Source organism: Maniola hyperantus, chromosome 20 (genome assembly GCF_902806685.2).
Source record: "Maniola hyperantus chromosome 20, iAphHyp1.2, whole genome shotgun sequence".
NCBI classification, from domain to species: domain Eukaryota; kingdom Metazoa; phylum Arthropoda; class Insecta; order Lepidoptera; family Nymphalidae; genus Maniola; species Maniola hyperantus.
Genome location: NC_048555.1, coordinates 11387305 through 11412659, shown reverse-complemented (window position 1 = coordinate 11412659; position 25355 = coordinate 11387305). Strand labels below are relative to the sequence as shown.

The following is a 25355-nucleotide window of genomic DNA, read 5'->3' as shown; positions in this document are numbered from 1 at the left end:
TTCGCGATGATGATTATTTTAGCAACGCCAACGTCTGGGGTCGAGGGGTCATCCAACTTGCATTTAACATCTGCGTCTGTTATTTATTACTCTTCTTTTTGTTTGGCACATTTTTAGTGTTCCTTATTTGGTTTATGAACAGTATTTACAGCCAGTGAGGATCCGAGACATGGTCGCTAACTATAGGCCTCATAAGAAAGCTCAGAGTCACTCAGCGGGCGATGGAGAGAGCTATGCTTGGAGTTTCTCTACGTGATCAAATCAGAAATGATGAGACCCGTAGGAGAACTAGAGTAACTGACATAGCTCAACGGGTTGCGAAGCTTAAGTGGCAATGGCAATGGCAAACCACCAAGTTTTGCCTTGTGTGTGCTCTTGGATCTATGAATTTTCGATAAGTATTTTTTGAGTGTATTTTAATGACTCGTTCACGTGACTCCATAGTAATTATTATTAAGTGCATAGGGCTGCATAGTCATAGGGTTTCCCTTGCCAGATGACATGCGAAAAACGTACTTTCCCAAAGGTATGTTTGCGCGCGTCACATTGTTAAATAGGTAATTTTTTATTTACTAGCTTTTGCCCGCGACTATTTACCTGGGTATCTAATCAGTGAAATAATAAGTTTCAGAATCTGATTATTAATGCTGGAGATTCCCTTATATCTGACGTCAAAATCGGTTTAACGGATGGGTCGCGTGAAAGGTAACAAACAGACAGATGGATGTAAACAGACAGACTGACACACATTCGCATTTATAACATTAGCATGGATAGGTTACACACATTTTTAGGGTTCCGTACCTCAAAAGAAAAAAAAGGAACCCTTATACGATCACTTTGTTGTCTGTCTGTCTGTCAAGAAACCTAAGGGGTACTTCCCGTTGACCTAGCCTAGAATCATGAAATTTGACAGGAAGGTATTAAGGTCTTATAGCAGACATGAGGGGAAAAATCTTAAAACTGAATTTGTGGTTATATCACAAGAAAAAAATTAACATTATTTGATCATCATGAACAAATATTGTATTTTCAACTTTCAAAGTAAGATTACCTACCATACCAAGTATCATATGAAAGGGCTTTGCTTGCACATTCTAAAACAAATTTTTATTTATTTTTAGGCATAATAGTTTTTGATTTATCGTGCAAAATGTCGACAAAATACGTCTGTAGCACGGAACCCTCAGTGCGCGAGCCTGACTCGCACTTGGCCGGTTTTTTCGTTATGTAATAAAAGCACACTGCAGGATGCCCACCTGTTGGCTAGTTATTTTAGGTATAGAGGGGAACTAAGATATGATCATAAATCACAATAAAAGCGAGCGATGCGCATCTCGTCTCCCGTGTCGTTACCCCACCGGAGATTACGAGGTATTACCCAATTGACATACACAACAAACACAAGTTTTTTTATTTACTTAAATTATATTTTTAAAGAAAATCATAAGCATACCTACCAAATTATGCATTCGTCTTTAGGCAAAAGGATTTTGGAGAAAATAATAGCCCATAAAGCTGTGATAGCCTATGAGGTCGGGGTGATGAAGGAAAACATCATGAAGAAACCGGCTTGCCTGAGAGTTCTTCATAATGTTCTTAAAGGTGTGTGAAGAACGCCAGTCTAGCCAGCCTGGTAGACTATGGCCAAAACCCTTCTCATTCTGAGAGGAGACCCTTGTTCTGTAATGAGCCGGCGATAGGTTGTAAAGAGGATGATGAATAGCCTGAAGCCGGATTAGATTTTCCACTTGCTTGGATTTGACCATTGTTTCAGGAAAAAAATGCAAATGTACCTACTTTTTTTTTTAATGCTTTTTCTACTCAAATTAAGTACATAACTACACTAATTAATCACTATCCTATTGTCTTCTATTTTCGATCAGCTCTACTGACATGTATAGATAAGAGCGATTGAGTGACGGCACATCAAAGATGTAGATAACCCTCGGGTAACATTAGGGTTATTACGTCATTACATATTCCTAGTATACCTATTCTATGACTATACTTCATGTATTAGGTATAACCTATCAACTGACTTGCTACCATCCATGGACTTAGGATTGGTCAAAGAGACTCAATCGGAGGCAATGAGAGAAAAGACTTCATTCTAACTCAGAAAGAAGTAAGTATTTTCTCTGATTCTAACTTAGAAAGAAGTCTTCGAAATCTGACTGCCATCGATTGAGTTTCTTTAACCAATCCAAAGTCCATGGATGGTAACAAGTCAGTTGGTAGATTATTTTAACTCCTAAAATCTGTCTTTTTCTAGCCTACCCCATTATGATCACCAGCCTCTAGTCTTTTTCAACCATTGTAACTCTCAGGGTTTCCGTCTAGTAAGTAATTTTTAGGGTTCCGTACCACAAAAGGAAAACGGAACCCTTGTAGGATCACTTCGCTGTCTGTCTGTCTGTCTGTCTGTCAATTTTAGACTTGCCTTTACACAAGTTTAAAAAATGTGTTAAAAGTATGCTCCTAAAAAAAGCATATTATACAGTCGCAGACTATGTAAACGATAAAAAAGCTTGGATTTGACTCGCTCCAGCAATGCAAGGGGCTGCAATGGCTTGTATAGTACGGTATAATAACATTGTAAATTGAAAAATTAAAAAGAGCAACCGCCGAGTTTCTTGCTGGTTTTTCTCGGTAGGAACGGCATTCCGAACCAGTGGTAAATTAAAACTACCTGACTATTAATAAGCACTTTTAAAAAGTTTACATGAATAAAAAAACATTCTATTCTATTCTATTCTAAACCTAGAGGGTACTTCCCGTTGACCTGGAATCATGAAATTCGGCAGATAGGTAAATCTTATAGCACACGAAAGGGATAAATCCGAAAATCACGAATTTGTGGTTACATCATGAAAATAAAATAAAAAAGTGTTCATGGACAAATAATTACTATTTTAAACTTTCAAAATAAGATTACTATACCAAGTGGGGTATCGTATGAAAGGGCTTTGCCTGTACATTCTAATTTCTAAAACTGATTTTCATTTATTTTTATGCATGCCCAAGTGTTCTCCATAATGTTCTCGAAGGTGTGTAAAGTCTGCCTATCTGCACTTGGCCAGCGAAGTGTGGTTGTGGCAGGTATATCCCGAGTAATTGGGAAACACGCTAAGAAAAAGGGTAAATATTTTTCCTGAAGATTCCTTCATAACAAAGTGGCATGTCATTGCACCCATGGTCCAATCAAAATCCTCTTAACACCACAATTTATTCACATGCGTCAAACGTATCCTTCTCACGATCATCCTAAATTGGCTACATCATCACATCGTCCGTCTTGCATCACTCGGGAATCGATCCCGGGCCCCGGCATCCTCATTTACGCAACGACATAAACGACGGTGAGGCAATGGTGAGGCTATCATTCTCAATTGATGTCCTTTGCCCTCTAGACCCCCATTAGGTTGTAAAATAGATCTTCAGTTACAAAAAATGTTTACTCATAACTCCGCCCCGCCCCTGTTTCATTCGAGTGGAATTTTCTAAAAATCGATAAATGGGTGTAATTTTTAAAAATTCTGAAACTTTCTTCAATTTAGAGCGGGAGCCCTAATTAATATCAAATACAAAAAAAATTGTGTCTCTGGAAGGGGTTTCTCTGATCCATGATCACTCTATCTAGTGTGTGGCATATCGGAGCGAGACGACAGTAGTTAATAGTTCATACACTAACACTACAAACCCATAGGGCATAGAGGTAGAATTTCTATAAATGCTTTCTTAGTGAGTGCCTACGTTAAAGAAAAGAATGCCTACCTATACCAGTCCAAAGTCAAGTCAAAGTCAAAGTCAAATCATTTATTTAAATTGGGTAGGTATCATTGTTTTGTAATTTGTACACTTTTTGCTCAGAATACAGAATAACTTTTTGATGGTCTTGTTGAATATGTAAGATGTTGGTGATAATTAATTATGTTTTATTTTATTTTATTCAGATACAAATTAGCCCTTGACTGCAATCTCACCTGGTGGTAAGTGATGATGCAGTCTAAGATGGAAACGGGCTAACCTGGAAGGGGTATGGCAGTTTTTATTAAACCCGCACCCCTTTGGTTTCTACACGGCATCGTACCGGAACGCTAAATCGTTTGGCGGCACGGCGTAGGTATCATGCGTGCAATGGACTGTTTCTATACATTTAAGAATCATGTTATTGATGGTATTCACTAATAGATGGCACCTAGGCATTTTTATGGAAATAATAAAAACAAATAAATTCGTCAATATTTTTATTTAAAAAAAATATGAGTATACAAACAAAGGTACCTAATGAGGTATTTACAAAAATTATGTACAACGCTTCAAAAGATTTTAATTTTAATTTTTAACATAAAACTTACGCTTCCTATTATCGTGAGTTTGCATTGTTTGAAAACTATGTAACGTGAATAATTATTTCGTACAAGATGACTTCTCACGCGCCATTTTAACTCTATAGGCAGTGGCGTGCAGGTCATAGAGGCATAAATGCACTGCTTACCCCAGTTGTAATAGCTCAATGCATATTTTTCATTATGACCTGCCAGTAAACAGGTTCCTACCTAACTAATGTCTAACCTTGTGCACGCCACTGTCTATAGGTCAACTGTCATGTCAAATTTACGGTTCACCCACTTCACCTCTAAAATAAGGTCTAAATTCGTACTTTTAACATGGACACATAAAGTTAAAATATCTCGCACATAAATCTGTCTCGTTTTAACTCAATCTTAGGTCTGAACAAAGTCAAAGTGCGCTCTATAGATCTCAGACTAAGTTTAATGTTAATTAGTGCAAACTCACAGTTAGTTTAAATTTAATAATTACCTACTTGCTAAAATACTTTTCAGTTTCTTAAAATTTATCGTCATTATTTTTTAAATATCTACCTACTTATCGTGACTATGCTAAAATCACAGATATTAAAATATGGTCCTCGTATAAAACTATAGGTAGATTGGAATGATTGATTGCTCTAAACAGTACCTAGTAATTTTTTAATAATAATAATTACTTAAAATAACATTAATGATATGTCCATTATTATTTCTAGTTATATTCACAATTGATGCCTATTTAAATCTAGTCTAATAGGTCAACAACCAACTATCGGGGCCTATTTCACAATCGTTAGATAAACTTAATCTAACGGATAAATTTGACATTTTGACAGACACCCAATACACCCAAATCCAACGAATAAATAACAGGTCAAAATTCGTTGGATAAAGTTTATCTGGCGGTCGTGAAAAGTCAATAAATTATTTACGTTTTTACATACAGTTCATAAAATATGTAAAAACGCGGGAATTTTCAATTAAAAAAAGTCAGTTTTACCAATCACTATAAAATATCAGCTTCGTATTATTACTTTCACATTGGTTCTCGGAAGATTTTTTTGGAGAATGTAATAATTCTCATGCTTTCCGTGTATACAACGCTTGTTTTAGTAAGCGCAAAAACATAAACACGTGTCGAATATTTTCATAGAAAGAATATACATATTATGTACAAAATTTCAAAAATATTTAAGAATTTACGAAGTTATAAGCTTGTTCTGTTGAGTCGTCATCGCAAAAACATGGTCACCCCAAGCTAGCGGCTGTGAGCGAACGAGACGGCTGGCGTCGATCGTGCGCGCTCCCGCTTGCACGGCTCGAATCAGCTGGTGCATGCGGTCATTAAACTAGGTGTCCAAACTTGCAGGTTTTTAAAGTATTTTTTGGTCAAAAAAAGTTGTAAAAATTGCAATCGATTCTGTTACTGATTCTGAACAAACTACTTTCAGGTTTTGCGTATACTAAAATTAACGTTGTATAATGTCTTATCCTGTCGCTGCTGTGACGGCACTTTAGATAGGTACTCACTATCAGGACTTAACAGACCCTTATTAAATAGAAAGATCAATAAACTGAGGGACTAAGAAGGTGATTGCTGAGGTTCGTCGAATACTAAAGTCCGAACAGTATGCTGACTGTCTGTCATGACGGAAGGTTGATGGGGTTCATCAAACACTAAAGTCCGAACAGTCTGCTGACTGTCTGTCATGCCGTTACTTTGTAAGGTCTTCGGTGGTAGCTTGAAGTTGTCACAGATAACTAGTACCTGGAACAAATATTATTTATAATGTAAAATTATATAAGAGTTATGTTTATGTTCCGTTTGCCGTGGAGACCCTGGGGACATGAAATCATAGTGCTAAAAGGATTTTTAACTAACCAGACATTTCACCGCAATTAAAAGCCTCAGTGACAGAAGGGCTGGCTCATTTTTTGCGCAACGGATCAGCCTGGCTGCCCAGCGCGGAAATGCAGCCAGTATTCTTGGCACCATTCCATGCGGGCTTCCGCGTGGACTACAAAATTTCAAAACCCTATTAGGAGTTGAATTTTCAAAAATCCTTTCTTAGCGGATGCCTACGTCATAATAGCTATCTGCATGCCAAATTTCAGTCCCATCCGTCCAGTAGTTTGAGCTGTGCGTTGATAGATCCGTCAGTCAGTCAGTCAGTCAGTCAGTCACCTTTTCCTTTTATATATATAGATAAGGTACAATATTTTCTATTAAAAAAAGTTGTATTGGTTATGTCCCTATTGGTTATGTCATGAGATGGACAGAGACAGACCAAGTGAGAGCAAATATGTCATTTCTCGTTCAAAAAGTTGCATTGTAATATGGCCTTTTGAAAGTAGTTTCGATAGCTGCAAAGTGTCGCTACTAGATGGCATTAATAGTTACTTCAGTTCTGAGTGAACATACATAGCACAAATTTCGTCACTGGCAGCAAGCGAACCGTAGCTTAGTGGTCAGTGCGTCGGGCGCGATCCCAGGAGAGGTTCGATTCCTGACGGTCCGCAATCTTTGATATGTACCTATTTAAAATTATTTAGAAATTTCCTTGAAGTGTAGGAAAAACACTATAAAAATTATAAAATATTTTGACAGGAAATTTTACACAAAAAGTTAAATTGGCGCGTGAGGAGTTAAATTTTACGCGTTATATGTTGTACTAGGGACATAAATGAAACAAAAGTAAACATTAAACTAGGGTTTAACTCCCAAGTAACATGGTGGATTCATGAGAGGCCATTGGCCTGAGCAAACTTGTATGAAATATTTATTCTGTCCACGAGTCTGTAAATTAATTTGACCACATATAACAACACAATGCGGGATTTAATTAGGTCCCCTCGTTTGTTGGTTTACTTCACTAACTAAGAGTAAGTTAAACAGCTAACAAGGACCGACTGTTTAACTAACTCGTCCTCCTAATCCTCATACATCAGGATTAGGTACTGAACTTTACTATAATCCTAAGCAAACAAATGACGACAAACACCAAGATAAACAAAATGGTCATAATTTGATACAACTAAAATCAAACCATTTCACAATTTCAGAAAAAAATAAAAAGTCGAAAACGATGGTAGGCAGTTGTTCTTTGTTAAGTGGTTGATTGCAAAAATTAAATCAAAATCGAAATCAATCAAGTTCAATTAATCATTATCTGAATAGAACATCCCAGTTGTATCTATCTTGCAACTTAGAGCAATCTCTAACAAAGCCTCTAACTGGTGGAACTCGTCTCTCTTGCAAGCTTTGAAATTTTTATTTCATGAAATGAAAGGTAATGATATTTTATTGACATCAAAATACTATGGGTACACAAAAATTCAGAGATAACCTCATATTATAATGGGACAAGGCTCGATTGGTACGTTTCTTATACGAACCGCTATGGTGTGGAATACCCTTTCCGCGTCCGTATTTCTTGCCACGTATAACCTAAATATACCTTCAAAGCAGGAGTGAATAGGCACCTTCTAGGCAAGCGCGCTCCAACTTAGTCCTCATCATTCCTTTTTAAGCATGATTGTTGTCAATCCCAAGCCAATACCAAACCCAACACAATAAAAATTTAAAAAAAAAGGAAAGAGAGGTCAAGGCTAAAAAAGAGAAGTAGAGACTTTTACAAAAACAATGCTCACTGAAAACAACAAAGTGACGACACCAATGCCAGCACCAACGAGGACATCCCACCAGTGGTGTCTGTGGTCAGTGATCCGCGTCAACGAGCAGACTGCTGTGTACGTGATGCAGAGGAGCTGGACCAAGGGGACGAGGAAGACGGTGCGGTGGCGCCAGTTGAAGGCTCGCTGTTGGAGGTACCACTGGAACAAAATGAGGATTAAATTAATGAAACTAATTTATACCCTCGTCTAGTGACAGAAAGGCTGGCTCATTTTTAGCCAGGCTATGCAACGCGAAAATGGAGCCAGAATTTTCGGCACCATTTCAAGCGTGCATGATTTGTACAATAATTAGAAAAGGCTAAAATGTCTCGTAATTTTTTTAGCACTAAGGCTGAGATCTATTGAGCGCACTTTGACTTAAGATTGAGTTAAAAGGAGACAGATTTATGTGAGAGATATAGCTCTGTCTCGTTTTAACTCTGTCTTAAGTCTAAGCAAAGTCAAAATGCGCTCTATAGATCTCACCCTTAGACAAGAAAACTAAAGTACCTTCAGTTGACTTATATATTACTTCGTATGGACAGGGCCATTGAACAAACAAAATGGCACCGACTCATTGGTGTGCGTCAGTCAGTCAGAGTGCGCTCTATAGATCTCACCCTAAGACTCCATGGCCCAAGGTCTCCACGGCAAACGGAACAAAAATGTAACTCTCGATAAGAGAGGCATACTTGCTACCGGTACTTGTACCGTTTTAAGCCATTTCAAATTTGCAGGGCATAAAACATACAGGTTCGTGAGCGTGAACTGACATGATGGGATCAACAAGGGATGAACTTACAGCCATAAAGAATCCACAGTACAGCGACAGAGAAGTGTGTCCTGAAGGAAAGCTATGGTACGAGTCAGTCTGGTACCATTTAGGAAATCTCGTTGAAGTGCATTCAAACGTGCTGACGTATTCAGATCTGTAAAGAAGAAATAAACATCATATAATTATTAGTATATAAATGCTTATATTATTTTATAAATAAATGAAAAAGTGCCTTTCCATGACTGCAAGAAAGAGGGGTAGAGGAATACCACAAACTACCTGGAAAAAAATTTAAATCATAGGAATAAAATACGATATTTTTGAAAATTTGCTCCTACGCATCCGAAACTATTAAAAATATTCTCGTAAAACTAGTATTTTATACAATTCCGTACCTACTACATAGGTAATTATATTGTGCCAAAAAAGGTTGGAATGGACTGCAATCACAAAATTGTTTCTTGCCAGTTTCTTGCTGGTTCGTCTCAGTATGACGGGCATTTTGTTTAGTGGTAGATTCACTTGGCAATTCGAAAGCACCTGTGAAAGTTAAATAAATTATTTTTATTTTTGTTTAGGATGATAATAATGAACTTACCCATTACAAGTCTTCAAGGTATCCGGTTCGCAGATATCGAAGAAAGTGGGCCTCGGGTTACCAGTGATGCCTTTCATGGCTTCAATGGTCATAAGGTTGAAGAACATGCCATAAACGTAGTTCCTATACAATATGGCAGTTCTTCGAGAGACATAGTTTAGCTTCGTTCGCATCGTGTAGCTCGAGTCGAAGAGGATTATTTCAGTGATGAAGATCTGTAAGCAAAGATTATAAAAAAAGGTATAAGATTGAATTTAATAATAATAAAATCATTCAGTAACAGCGATCCTCAACACAGTGAGAGGATAAAAATGATAAAATACACGAAGAGAAATTAGAAATAATAATCTGTTTGTATGTGAAAGTTTTGTCAAAGAAAAAAAATGGCAAATTAAAATTAGATTAGATTTATTTATTTGCTTTCGTGAACATTAATTGATGGTGAATGCGTAAAGCTAAATATACGTGAAACTCTGTCAGGGCATTGCAAATACAATTAGGTACAATAAAATGATAAACATTAAAGAAAAGGTTATGTCGTTATATCACGAAACAAGCTTAAAATCATCAACAATAAAAAAGATGAAATAATTACCAGTGCAAAAGGGAAAAGTATTATCGTCGACACAATGACTTCCATGGACACTGTGTCTCCTTTAAAGGGGAAAGAAAGAGCAGGATCGTTGCAGAAGAAGCCATTCTTGTAGTGTGGTATCACTCCGAACTCGAAGAGGCCAATGAGCAGAGATACTGTAAATAAAACAACTATTTATAATCATATAGAGGCAGATTAAAATAACGAACATCCACAACATAATACCTAATTGTTAAACAGTTGAACCTATCTTGATTGACGGTAATAGTTCAAGAGTTGGATATGGAACTACTAAGTTTCATTATTCACAAGAAAATATATTAGAGTTTAGACAAATAAAAATAGTAAATTCTAATTCTAATTCTAATAAAAGAAGTTGGGGCCAACCGTCAGTAACTTATAAAGGTAGTATTATTTCTATAAGCATTAATTGATAGAAGTTTATACGGTCTCACCACTAAAACTTAACAAAGTTATATCTTAAACACGTACATGCATTTGTATGGGATGAACGGGTATAAGTTTGTTTAAAACGTGCCTAAAGTTATTGTGGTATGGTAAATTAATTTTGGTTATTCTCATTATTTTATATTCTATCTCAAAACAACTTTCGGCGAAACAGATATAAAATCTGTGCTTGAAGAAAACATGCTTAATATTGCATTGCAAACGCAGAATATAATTAAATCAAATGACTCGGTTAAACAAAACAAAGATAAAATCAACGCCACGAAGATCTGCAAAAAATTAAGACACGGTGTTTCTTTTTCTTTTTAAGGTCACGTGATCTTTAAGCTGACATGCACGCCGCACGTGTGAGACGAGTTTAGGGGGAGTGCTTGAGAAAAATATAAAAGCATTTCATATTTTAATTATTGACTTAAAAACAATAATAATAACTAATCTATAAAATAAACTAAAATCTAAATTAAGATTAAAAACTAAAATATATACGTTATTAAATCTAAAACCTCATCAAGATTGTACCCGAGATGCTGGCAGCATTGCTGCAAAATGCGAAGAACTGTAACTTTGAATAGAGGACCACCGAGTTTTTGTTGGTTGGTTTCGGTGAGAAGGGCATTTGTAACGTGGTACATTCAGTTGAAGATTCAAAAGCACTCACTTATAAAAGTTAATTTGAATAAAAATCTTCCTATTTCTATTGAGCCTACAAGATATCCATGTTGAACATTGGATGTCTATCGGTTGACGATGAATGAATGTGAATGAATGAATGGATGAATGATTTATTGAGTCTTATACATTTTACTATTGTAACTGGTGTTTGAATCAGTACCCTTATTATAAATGCGAAAGTGTGTTTGTCTGTTGGTATGTTGGTTTATTGGTTTGTTAGTTTGTTGGTCTGTTGGTTTGGTGGTTTGTCCTTCAATTACGTCGCAACGGTGCAACGGATTGACGTGATTTTTGCATGGGTATAGTAGGCCTGGAAAGTGACATAGGTCCACTTTATATTGCGGAAAATTAAAGAGTTTCTACGGAATTTCTAAAAACCTAAATCCACGCGGACAAAGTCGTTAGTCTCAGCTAGTATTACCATATATGATATAAATAAGTAAGGATACGACGACGGAGGAAAGATGACGACTAGTAAGATTGAATTTAATAAGATAATAAACAAAGGAGTCAAAAGCACAATGTTCCTGTTCGCAGATTTTGACCTCCGCAATTACGCAATTGTACCATCCTGGCAATTTGACATTGACTTTGAACTGAAAATGGCGGAAGCGGGGGTTTCGGCGATTCAATTGGCTAACGATGCCAACGTCCATATCAATGCCACGATGTTATGTACCCTGTGTATGTACTCTTAAGTCTCCAGTACACGTTAGCAGTTCGGAAAATGCCGGCCAATGCATATATGAACACTACACTTACAGACCGAAAACCCAAATACCAATTTTCATGCACCAGCATTTTACCACCGAACCGCAAGACGTCGGGCGAGTTTCCATCCCTATGTCGTCGACATTCCATCTACACGCGAAACGTTTTGCGTCATCATTCCTCATACGTATGGCTAAGGTTTGGAATACTCTTCCGCAATATGTGTTTCCTACCAATTACAACCCGGGTATCTTTAAAACAAGAGTGAATAGGCATCTTCTCGGTAAACGCGTCCCATCTTAGGCCACATCATCACTTCCCATCAGGTGTGATTGTGGTCAAGCGTATACCTATAATGAATAAAATAAAAATAAAAAAACCTACATACTTACATACAGACAGCGGGAAGTGACTTTATTTTATACTATGTAGAGAGAGATGTGCGAGCAATTTTAGTTCAGAGGTATCGAAATATTACCTATACGAAAAATTACAAGACAAATCGTGTTTTTGAAAAGACTTCCTCTTTAGGCACATTAGACTATAGTCACAACTTCCGTACCTACTAGTCCCCCTGAACTAGATGCGCCTGATGCGCATTTTATCAACTGCAGTTCTATTCAAATTGGTTTATGCAATTCGAACAACTCAATGTGTTCTCTTCTGTGAAATAGAGGCTCTATTTAGTAGGTTATAAAGTTTACATTGCCACTTGGCAGGCCATGCCTGTCGCAGAACCGATGGCCGATGGGGCAGACGTGTTCTGGAGTGGAGACCGCGTACCGGTAAGCGCAGTGTAGGACGACCCCCCGCCCGCTGGACCGATGACCTGAAGAAGGTGGTGGGGAGCGGTTGGATGAGGAAGGTGGAAGGCCGTGTTTGGTGGCGCGCTCTTGGAAAGGCCTATGTCCAGCAGTGGACGCAAACAGGCTGATGGATGGATGGATGAAAGTTTACATTCGATTAAATCTTTATGCTACGAACCCTAGGCGCATAGAGGTTTTACAGTGTTGTCGCCCGAAACCGCACGTGGCTTCCAATGTGGATGGAATTGGGGAGCAATTTTAAGGTTAGAGAACTTTAGATTCTATTTTATAGCATATAAAGTTTATAATTAAATAACAAAACGCTACGTACCCTGGGCGCATGAAAGCTGTTCATCACTTAACTAATAGCTCTTATTACAATAGATTTAAAGACTATTATCTTATTTTAAGAGTCATGAGTTTGTCGTCCGTAACCACACGTGGCTTACAATGTGGCCGGGACGATCAGGTTATTAGTGTTGCATCACAGGTGCATCCTTTTCAGACTAGACAGTCAACAGATGAATTACCCACTCTGTGTACAATCTATCATTGTTAATAGTTACGTAGGTACTTAGTGAATATCTAATCTTCCTTTTTTGAGAACTAGGTAACTAGATCAATTATTAAGCAATCAGAACCATACCTATGTATTTTTTTTTAATTTTTGCTTTTAATGTCATTTTTAACCGACTTCAAAAAAAGGAGGAGGTTCTCAATTCGTCGGAATCTTTTTTTTTATTTTTTATTTTATTTTTTATGTATGTTCCCCGATTACTCGAAGACGCCTAGACCGATTTTGAAAATTCTTTTTTTGTTTGAAAGGGTATACTTCAAAGTTGGTCCCATTTAAATTTGGTGAAGATCTGATGAACATCTTCGAAGATAGATACTGGAACTCCTCAACGGATAAGAGTAAATTGCTCGCGATCAGTGTAATAGCTTAGTAAACAGTAGATTTTTAACCAGTCATAGCATAATTCCATGGGGCCACTAAAAATTGTGAAATAATTTTTTTTTACAAAAAAAATAAAAACCGACTTCGATACACAAACACTAAAAATTGAAAAATAATTTAATTTATTACCGAATATATTATGTATACAAGAGTTAATATAGTTCCATAATAATATTTTTTGGGGTCGGTGCCAATGAGGTGCCATTGTGGAGTCCAGCCATAAAAATATGAAGTCTAGACGATTCGCGCAGCTATAGCTAATTGGCACCGGCACCAAAAAGTATTATTATGGAACTATATTAACTCTTGTATACATAATATATTCGGTAATAAATTAAATTATTTTTAAATTTTTAGTGTTTGTGTATCGAAGTCGGTTTTTATTTTTTTTGTAAAAATTTTTTGTTCAGTCTTAAAGGCATCGTGTGCTAATGTGTGACTGCCATGCAGAAATCCGGTCTTTAGCGTGTATTATGCTACTTAGTTCAAGAGATAACATTTTTATAGATATAATATAATATTTATAGTCTCCTGAAAACTTGTGTTTTTACCACATAGCGGAATTTTTATGCGCAGCGATGACGTACCTATTCTGTGACTAGTCGCAGAAACGCGTAAGCGACGTGCTACACAAAGCCCTTAGATTTTAGAACGTCTATAGTGCCGGCCATAGAATGTTACAGAAAAATAATTAGATAAGATAATTGATAAGTTTAACCTACCTACTATGTATATACTTATTTTTTCTTTGACACCCTACAACAGTAAATCAAGAAGAGAGAACTCTACTCGACAATAGATGGCGCTAGCAGTGACAACAAAACTTTATCGCCTGTGATAATAATTTATTTTAAGTATCTATTAAAAGTCCGTAGATCAAAATGATTAACGATTATTATGTTTTAATTAAAGTGCTCCGCTATATTTTATAACTACGAATTACCTATAAACTTGGCTATTGATTAGTAATTTTGTAGGTAGGTAGGTACCTACCTACTTACTGTCTTTGAATCGACATGGTTTATGATTAAAAGTCAGTGAACGGTGCTCGATGCATCTTAATGGGTTTAATCGATATTTTAATCGATTTTCGTAAACGGGTTCACCAATTTTTTTTTCGTGTGAGTTGAGTTCGACCTACATAGTTATAGACATAAACAGTCGGTTTATAATTATTATTTAACGTTAGAGAACATGCAATGATATCAGTACCCTTATTATAAACGCGAAAGTGTTTGTTTGTTGGTTTATTGGTTTGTTGGTTTGTTGGTTTGTTGGTGTGTCCTTCAATCACGTCGCAACAGTGCAACGGATTGACGTGATTTTTTGCATGGGTATAGATAAAGACCTGCAGAATGACATAGGCTACTTTTTATCCCGGAAAATAAGAGAGTTCCCACGGGATTTTTAAAAAACCTAATTCCACGCAGACGAAGTCGCGGGCATCAGCTAGTTATTAATAAACTCTTTATCTGCTTTCTCATATAAAGACAAGGGATTAAACTTACCGATTATTAGTAGAGGTATATCGACACCCAGGAACCACCGTAATCTGTGTTTCTTTTGACTATTCTGTTCGTTTATAAGTTGCGACTCCACATCTTTTCTCTGGAACAAAAATGAAAACAAAATCAAAATATGAATCTTCATAACATTCGAAACTTTATCCCAAACTTTGTCTAATATATATCTATCTATCTTTTACCTTTTCACGGCCGATTCCTTTACCAATTTTAACGAAATTTTGGTGAAGACGGACATAAGCTACTTACTTTTGACCCCGAAAAATCCAAGTGTTCTTATGGGATTTTTAAAACCCTAAATCCACGCGGACGTAATTGCGGGCATCATCTTGTTGATATATAAAAGACTAAGATCAAAATAAAGCTGGTATTTTAGGGTATGAACACCAATGTACAGACTATAGACGATAACTTTTTTGTTTAATATTAACAGCTTAAGTAGCATCGAAATACTGTATGTATAAAGATCTATAAATTATTATAGGTACAATAGCCACATGAAAGTGACCTCTAATGATAAAATTAATATTAGATGTAAATAAGCTTCAAAAAAGAGCTTGAGGAATTATATGATTTTCATTATATTCATCACCATCTTACGTCGGCCTCTGAGACACGGGTCTCCACTTAAAATGAAGGGGCTAGCTTACCACGCTGGCTAAGTGTGGATTGGCAAAATTCACATCTCTTAGAGTACATTATACATACATTAGACATACAGTGGCTCTACCGCAGTTGTTTGACAGCTACAATGTCACGATCGCAATCATGTCTGATTGGTTAATGCTCGCTCACTATTGGCCACAATGTATTGTTGCAACAAGAATCGCACAAATTCAGCCAATCAGAACAATTGAGATAGTAATAATGATTGATGCAGGTTTTAGACAATCGCCCAACTGGTCTCCTCACGATGTTTTCCTTCACCGTCAACCGTATAACAAATATTATTTAAATGCACATAACTTCCTTTCAGTGTTTTTACAATATTAAGTACTTATTTATAGTCCATTTTTCCTTATATAGAAAAGATAAACTAGTAGCTTCTAGCTGAAATGCGTAAGGGGGTGCATAGTGCATACGTGGCCCGTACGACCTTGTTACCGTGAACTGACAATGAAAACGTGATACGAGTGAAAAACCTAACTCCAAAAGGTCTAAAGCCTTATGCAAATCATGTCGCTTACGCGTTTCTTCGATTCGTTTATCTTTTAAGCAAACTAAGAAAAAAGCAAATATATAGGTATACATAAGTAAACGTAAAATTCCGATTCTGTTACATAAATATCGATCGCGGGTAAGGTCAGGCTGACCTTGGCTCGACTCGTGTCCTTGCACGCCCTTTTCTAGGACCGTTGACCTTAAATACTAGAGGGCTTGAGGGCAGACGTTTTGAGTAACGACTGGTTGAGCCAAAACACATAAACGACATTTAGTATCGACAACGATCAGCGATTCTATGACTTTTTCTACATAAGCATTGCCTGAGGTAAGCGATTGCTTCTTTTCAGCTGCAGCTGTGTTAATTAAGCTGCATAAACTTCCAAAAGTGAAAGCTTTTGCAAAAACGTGCATTTCATAGGCATCGTAGAATAGAAGTGATAGTAGCCAATAACCGCAGAGCCTTACTGCTATCGCGTGAAAATTGCTTCGATAGTGCATCAAATAAAAGATGTCATGCTTCACTAAATCTCTGCTACTGGCGTGCTTTAGAATATGCGAAGTTATTTGAAGAACTACGCTTCATTTAGCTTGTGATACTTACTATCAAATGTGGGACGTTTGTGCACTCATCCGTATTCGGTTCGTATCCGTGATTCTTCGAAGTGGCCGTCATACAAATACGTAGGTACATTAGATTTGTATTTTTTGACAGATCCGTGAAATCGCGGATGACTGCACAAACGCCCGTACGGAGTTAAACGTGCAACGTCTGATATGAGACCGAAAACTAATCAAAACTTTGCCGATACTAAGTCTTATGTGTGCGGTGACCCTTTCTGGCAAGGTTAAAAGTTATCATTTATCTTAGAGAGTGGCTTTTTAAAATAAATGGGAATCGTTAAAAGACAATTTGGTTTGAGCGTTTTGGATCAAGAGTTCTTATTACGTTCTTTTTAGATCTACATTAATGATAATGATGTTTGAATTATCAATACAGAAATTTCAAAGATATAATTTTAAATATAATTTAGACACTTTATAAAAATATTATGAAGATTATAACTAGGATTGAAATTAGGTTATCAAAGTGTATGCTTGATTGATATCAATCTAGATTAGGAGGTTTGGATGACCTAAAGGTTGAGAAAAGTTAAAAGTGATCATAAATTAATCTAATAGATATTACTATCCACATTTATCCGATTTATAAAACACCTACAGGATTTTGCCCGTGACTTCACCGCGTGTTATAATTTACAGCCTATAGGTAGGTAGCATTCGTGATTGCCTGCTAGAGATCGCTTCAAAGCGATAAGGCCGCCAAATTATTGTACTACTAATTTTGTTCTGTAATGTTTTACTTTTGTGTTTCTTTTATGATGGCGTGCAATAAAGCATTTTTCAATTTAATTTCTATTTAATTCACTCAAGGATAATGTAGCTATCTATCAGTGAAAGAATTTCAAGAATCGGATTATTAGTTCTGGAGATTATCCCCTGCGTCCAAACTAACATACTTTACCTCTTACAAAAACCATAGCAAATTATTTTATGGTTATAGTAAAATGTTTAAAACCTTCCTTTACAAGAAATACTCGCTAAATTCTTTGAAGTGATAACCAAGCTGATTCACTGTTAAGGTTACTATGACAAAAAATACGTCACAGTTTTACTATAACCACATTTTACTTACGAAATTACTATTACGTAGTAGTAATAGTAATACGTATTGCTTACTAATAATTAGGTCAGTTATATCTGACGTAGTTAATTAATAATTAATCATATTTTCCAAAGAAATTTTACACAGGTATTTACCGGCACAGATCCGTAAGAAACGTATGACTGCATTTTAACGTAAAAATCCTATTATATCAAGGAACAAACACTATTTAAAAAAAACACTGATTTTAATATGGAACTAGTGGTTGCAGTACACTGTACACACTAGTCATATAAAATTACAAATATTTGAAAAAAGCACTAATTATAGTTAAGAACTAATGTTTGTAGTATACGCTAGTACAATAGAATACTAAATTCATAGATTCTTTGATTTGAATAATTTAAAAACAATAATTTTATATTGGACTAAATCACCGTTTACTGGCGTCATATATTTTGAATAAATTGCACAGACCGATATAATAATATTGTGACTAATAGGGAGATTATATTGATATCTTATCATATTGGAAACGTAGTAGTGGAAACGCCAAGTTTTTGAATTGATTTATTTCAATTATGTATGAGTATTTTTTACCACCACTTAGTACCTATCTAACGTTTCTGTATCTAAATTATTAATAGATAGTTTATAAATGGAAACAATTTTTTCTGAATTTTTAATGTCCTCATTTTTTGTTTGGTTTGTGATCGTCATTTGAAATAATAATTCAGGTGTATCATTTAAGTTATATTGATGACGAATTATAAAAAGGATAAGATGACAGATCAACGTAGTCAGAGAAAAAGAATAAAGTTAACACTTATCGAAAGATAAGGTCATAATTTATTGTAACTGGTTTAAGTTAATAATTGTCTAGTATTTTAAGAAAGAAATGATGTCATTATTATATTCGAATTTCAGTAATAATAGACAGTAGGTGTGGATTTTATCACATTGCGAAAATGGCAACCGACAGAAGCCGATGGAAACAGATAATCCATTCGAGGGCAGGTTGCCAGGACCACGATCTTCAGCAATGAAGGAACGACCGGAGAGAGAGAGAGAGAGACAGTAGGTAGTAATTGACTCAAGAACTTGGTTTTTTAACGGACTATTTGATACATCGACCTTATCGATTATTTGATAAGATTGAAAGCGTATGAATATGTAGTGAAGTAGCAATACAACTCACCCGTCATTAATTATTGACGTGTGGAATTATTTATCGGTCACAATACAATCACAAAATACAAGGATTTACAATAGTAAGTAGGTAGGTTTATATCAAAAATGAGTAAGTGCATATTTACGTGATTAATCTATGTTAGGTAGGTATTTCTCACAAAACAAATATAGCTTATCTAAAATTTTTCATATCTATCAAGTGACGTTATATTTATATTTTCGAAGAACGTTATAAATAGGCATTAGGCTGAAAAAAATTTTTGTTATGGAAATATTATAAGCAGGCATAATATTATGGTTAATAGAATTATAACGGTCAGTCCTAATAAGGTTGTTAGTCTAAAATTAGGGATCTTATCTTTTTTATAATATTCTCCATTGAAAATCATACTACTCATCAGACCTGTCAATTTAATCGAGTTAAAATTTGTATGGTTTTTGCACGAGTCAAGCATTTTCACCATTTACAAAGTTGGCTTGATGCTTGAATCAAGCATTTACGCGCTGGATGCGATTTTATATTTTTGCTTGACGCGAGGTTTGGACAGTGATCGAGATATGAAAAAAGTGCTTTATCAAGCCGCTTGACGGGCACATCAAGCTCGCATCAAGCAGTTTGATCAAGCAAAACAAATGTACCTACGTGCTTGGCGTCAAGTCGCTTTACCGCACAGTGTGAAGCATGATTGACAAAGGTAGGTAAGGGTTAACAAATCTCTAGATCCATTGTTAAGGCTGTGCGTTACTATCAGTCAGTTAGTCAATCACCGTACGTTTTATATTTACGTATAATAGATTGCACTATCCTGTGGGTAGTTAGATGCTAAGACGATTGAATTAGGTATATTATGTTCAAATTACCTGCACACTACTCCGAGTTAATGTGGCCATTTTCTTCAAACCTTCTATACTACGTCGAAATGAATTGGTGTGTACCATTATAACAACTCTTCGTTATAGATAATTCACTTTTAACAACAATTTTAATCCAAAAGTCACTTTTCAATTCAACCAATTAATTTAATTCGTAATATTATCTACCACTTAATTCAAAATCTTCGCTTAAAATAATTGTAAATTATTTATTAAAAAAAACTCTAAAACAGAGCACACGATCGTTTTAATTGCGGTCCAATATTAACTAATCATAAAATACATATAAATTCATATTATACTATTTACCAATTGTACGTACAATGTGACAATAATTGACCACAAACCTACACATTGATTTTTACAGCTTTGATGAGTAATGAGGAAAACCCTATATTGTAAGTAGTTAGTCCCTTTGTGGATTAGTTGACTGTAATGCCTGTAACTAAGACTTAATAGAATAGAACAATTTATCCAAATTATCTAACAAGAGCTTTTGATTCATCAAGTGAATCTACTACTGGTTCGGAATACTCTTCCTATCGAGAAAACCTAGCAAGAAACCCAGCGGTTGTTTTTATTAAAATTCTAGTAAACGCCATGTATAATACACATAAGTTATTTAAAAGGTTTAGTAGGTTAGGAAGGTTAGTTCTGGATCTCAAAAGACAATCGTCAGATGTTCACCAAAAAATGAGACCGATCCCATCTTTTAAAATGTGAAATAAAATAATGTAGGCGGTTCAGATTTGTGGAGTTGTGGAGTGACGACATAAAAAATAGGCATCAAATTGAGAATCCTTACCTAATTTAAAGTCAAAGTAAAAAATGAAAAACGGAGCAAGGTCCTTTTGTTTGTTGAATTTTGTCCACAAAAATCTTTAGACCTAACCAAAAAATATGTGCATTATGTAGCAGAGGTAGTGTTCAGTTTACGTTATAATATCACGCGTTGCCTCTACAGCTGATGTCCCACTAGCCTGTAGTCAAATGAACATGGTACTGTCGAGTATTACGATACCTACTGGAAATTTTCAGTGTCTCCGAAATAAGGCATCACCATTATGTTACTCTTTACTTACTATCTTCAGTAATAAACATTATCCTGCTTTCATAGGTGTTTAGTATCACGTAGGCACAACAAACTTTTACGTAATTACAATAATATTATTCAATCGTATAGGGCAATATAATTGTTTTGTGCAAAATAATACCCACATTGGTTTTAAATATTGAATAATGAAAAGTATGAAAAGTCCCGACTCACTGATTCATCAACGCTCAGTCCAAAACCTAGAACGCTGAAATTTTGCGCTTGGAGGTTCTCTTTTATTGTACACAATAACACAAGGAATGAGGCCAGATTTTTCAAAATTCAGCGGGATAGGGAAAAAGAGGAAAAAGAGCAAGTGGCAAATTCAACAAAATAAAATTTACAGAAGAAACTTAAGTTTAAGTTTTTTTTTATTTGTACTGTGTCTTTTTATTAGTCCCAAATCTAAATATATAAAACAAAAAGGTGACTGACTGACTGACTGACTGGCTGACTAACTGATCTATTAACGCACAGCTCAAACTGCTGGACGGATCGCGCTGAAATTTGGCATGTAGATAGCTATTATGACGTAGGCATTCGCTAAGAAAGGATTTAACAGGGGTTCAAAATTTGTGTAGTCCACGAGGACGAAGTCGCGGGCATAGGCTAGTTCTCCATTTAAACAATAGCTTGTATCTTGTTCTTGAGTACCAACATGCGTAAATGCAAATGGCGTATCAATTATACATACACATAATTACTTATTCCCAGTTATTGTTAAGATAAATTCAAAAGGAATAGAAACTAGAAAGCCATAAATACTCGCTTACGTCGCTTGCCAGCAGGGAAGGCGAAAGGTTATCAATAATCTTCAAATGGATTGCGTTATTCAAAAGAGAGACAGTCACATAAATAGAGTAAAAGAATGATGAGTGATGACCACTGAACTGTACTGGTATCTCTAAAAGGTCTATTTCAAACAAAAATTGTTTCTATGAAGTTGTCAAAATTAGGATATCTATTATAAATAGATCAATGTAAACATTGATCTATTTAGAAATCTTGACTAAAACAATCGTGTGCTATGTTTTCATGGCATGTTTTCTTTATAATAATACTTAATATTATATTTGAGAACACCTCGAATAGGAATGCTATTTTATTTCACGTTCCGATGATATAGTTGTATATTTACCTATTTCATTTTCAGCTTTTCAATTATGAATTCTAAAATTACTGGAGATTATGATATTTAATTACTTTAATTATAATATATTATCAAGTGATTGTGATGAAACCAGAAAGAGTCAACTTAAAAATTACTATTCACTACATGAAACTATCCATTTCAACTTAGAAGCATAACTCAAGATCTACGTATTGGATAATCGTAGAGAGTTATTCGTTATCATATAATCAGATATCGGCTTGAATATAACTTAGCAACATCCAACCTCCTACAATACCTACTTTATATTACTTTGTGTAGAATTTACTTAGATAGGTAGGTATCTACTTACTGTACTTCCTAATCATAGAATCGCAGAATTTTTCGTATGCAGAGGAAGATTATTTGTATTTCAAAATAAGAAGGACCACCTACCAGTACATAATAATGAATTTGACTTTGACGGTTTTTAGGGTTTAGTACCTCAAAAGGCAAAAAGGAACCCTTATAGGATCACTTGGTTGTCTGTATGTCTGTCCGTCTGTCGTGTCTGTCAAGAAAACCTAGAATCATGAAATTTGGGACGTAGGTAGGTCTCATGGCATATGGCACTTGTGGTTACATCACAAAAAATATTTATATTAAAATGTGTTTATGAACAAAATTAATCTTATAATATAACAAATAGTTATCTTATTTTCAATTTTCAAAATAAGATAACTACCTTCACCAAGTGGTATATCATATTATGAAAGGGCTTTACCTGTACCTACATTATAAAACAGTTTTTTTTTTAACTTAATAGTTTTTGATTTATCGTGAAAAATGTCAACAAAAATACCCGAGTACACGAATCTGACTCGCACTTGGCCGGTTTTTGAGAAATAATTTTGAAACATTATTGAACTCAATAAGAAAAAGAAAAGAACTGACTCTCTCACTGTCTGACTCTTTAACGCCCAGCCCAAGCCCAACCTAGAAAGCCGAAATTATACCTACACAGAAGTTCACTTTGTAATGTTAACAAGGAATACGGCTAGATTTTTCAAAATTCCCACGAGAACTAAGTTTATTAAATTGCTAGTACCTAATGTAGAGCGAAGTAGTTTAAAAATAACAATATTGTGCACCATTAAAAATAGAATTGATAATTAGGTATGTACTATGTATTCTGAGTTACGTACCAATATAGGGTACTTTACCCTATTTTTGATTTTAGTTTATAATTTACCTACCTACCTACCTAGTTAACTACAATAAACGAAATCGATTAAATTAAATGTTTCCATTTATTTCGTATGCATACTCTGTAATAATCGTGATATTAAGGACAATAATTATAATAATATTATGAATAACTAATAAATACAAATATTTCAGTCACGTTTGTAGAGTATAATAGGTAATAATAGGTAGGTAGGTACTACATATGCTTTATAAAACATGTTTGATAAAAATTATTTATATCAACGCCATCTAGCGTTGAATAGCGGAACTAAAAGCCAAGGTGTCGGTAACATTGTTATCGTCGCGTTTAAAATATCAGTTTAATTATTATAAAGCTATAAATCATATCCGTCCGTCCGTTGTTATTTATCTGTCTTAATTAATTAGAAAGTGGACTATTTATAAGTTTGGACTAGAATTCATACCGTTACAAATGGTTTGTCTGTCTTAATAAATTCCTATTCGTGTATAATAATTTTACATACAATCTAGGACGCATGTTTTAATTTATTAGTTTAGAAATAATTTATTAATAGTAAAGGTAGATAATATTATAGGTAGGTAGGTACTTAATAGACTAATTTTATAATTCACTTAAGTTTTAATTCATAATAATATTATGATCTCTGACAAGTTGAAATGGCAATCGGGATATGAGGCGGGGGAACGCCCCGCAGAGCCGCACGTCAGCCGCGCTAGCGCATTGCTGTGCTCGCGTGCGAGGCATCCCCTCCCCGATTGCCATCTCGACCTGTCGCTTATTATAGGTACAGATAGATTAGATAGGTGTTACGGGTTACCCGTGTTACTTAGTTACCTATATTGTAACATAATTATTTTTTCAGTTTCCATAGTTCCTATAAAGCAAGTGATAATGTAGTAAGTCAGGTAAGTGTAGACAAAAGGAAAATACATATATAGGTATGAGTGACAAAGACAACGCTCTTCAAAGCCGAAATGTACCTACATTACTTTCTGCCGTGTACCACTTATTTAAATGCTTAAAACGCACGTAGCTCCGAAAAGTTGAAGCTGCGTGTCCGAGATCAAACCCGGACTTCCCGATTTAGAGGCCGACGTCTTAACCACTCGGCTATCACCGCTGTAAGTCCCGCAAAATACAAATGCGCGTGGCCGCCATTTTAGTGACGTCAGCACTAGACTGAAGTTTAGACCTGATGGTAGGTATATATTATTTTATTTCGGCTGACTTCAAAATGACGTCATTTCGATGTTAATGAAACATGGTTCCAGCGCAATAGCAATTTGCGGGGCTTATACCTACGTATACCTTCCATAATTTAGTCCAAGCACGTAGAATAACCTAAAGATAATCAATTGCGCTGATTCACCCGCCGCGGCGACCCCATGGGCCGTGCGTACTGCGTCATGGTACGAGGAATTTCTATAATTTTATGTAGGTATGTATTTATAGCTACACCTTTACAGACAGACGCCACTTTAGTACTAATGTACTTAAATATCCGGTCATTCAGTACATGTATCACGAAATTACAAACTTCCTTGTTAAAAAACTTTGGTAGATAGGTAGGACTAGATGCCTACATATAAGTGCGCAACTGGTTGAGATGGCAAGCGAAGTATAAGGCGGGGGGACGCCGCCCACACCCGCACGTCACCCGCGCTCGCCCGCATCGGGTTAGCGCGGGGCCTGTGCGGGTATGCGGACGTTCCCACCCCGACTGTCATCTCGACCTGTCGCACACTATACAAAATAATTCAATGGTTATAAAATGGTAAAAGCGTAAAATGGTTAAAAAAAGCTGTGATAGCCTAGTGGTTAGGACGTCCGCCTTTTAATCGGAGGTCGGGGGTTCGAGGTGGTAGACTATGGCCAAAAATCCTTCTCACTTTGAGAGGAGACCCGCGCTCTGTAGTGAGCCGGTGATGGGTT

The 25355-nt window shown here is 35.8% G+C and overlaps 1 protein-coding gene across 3 annotated transcripts in view; it reads right to left on the bottom strand.

Annotated features, from left to right (window-relative positions):
• Window positions 1-4236: 4236 nt before the first annotated feature.
• LOC117992018 (phospholipid phosphatase 2-like) overlaps window positions 4237-25355 on the bottom strand; it is a 28069-nt gene continuing 6950 nt past the window's right edge. Inside the window, exons 1-7 of one of the 3 annotated variants that reach the window (XM_069505468.1) lie at window positions 19998-20174; window positions 15104-15203; window positions 9981-10135; window positions 9386-9600; window positions 8815-8941; window positions 7989-8171; window positions 4237-6105 (exon numbers count right to left, since the gene is read on the bottom strand). In XM_069505468.1, coding sequence (XP_069361569.1) covers window positions 5920-6105; window positions 7989-8171; window positions 8815-8941; window positions 9386-9600; window positions 9981-10135; window positions 15104-15203; window positions 19998-20075 — 1044 coding nt within the window. In that variant the 5' untranslated portion in view covers window positions 20076-20174 and the 3' untranslated portion in view covers window positions 4237-5919. Of the gene's footprint in view, window positions 6106-7988; window positions 8172-8814; window positions 8942-9385; window positions 9601-9980; window positions 10136-15103; window positions 15204-18100; window positions 18408-19997; window positions 20175-25355 lie in introns of those variants that run through there. The other 2 variants (XM_069505469.1, XM_034979667.2) reach the window with 2 other exon arrangements.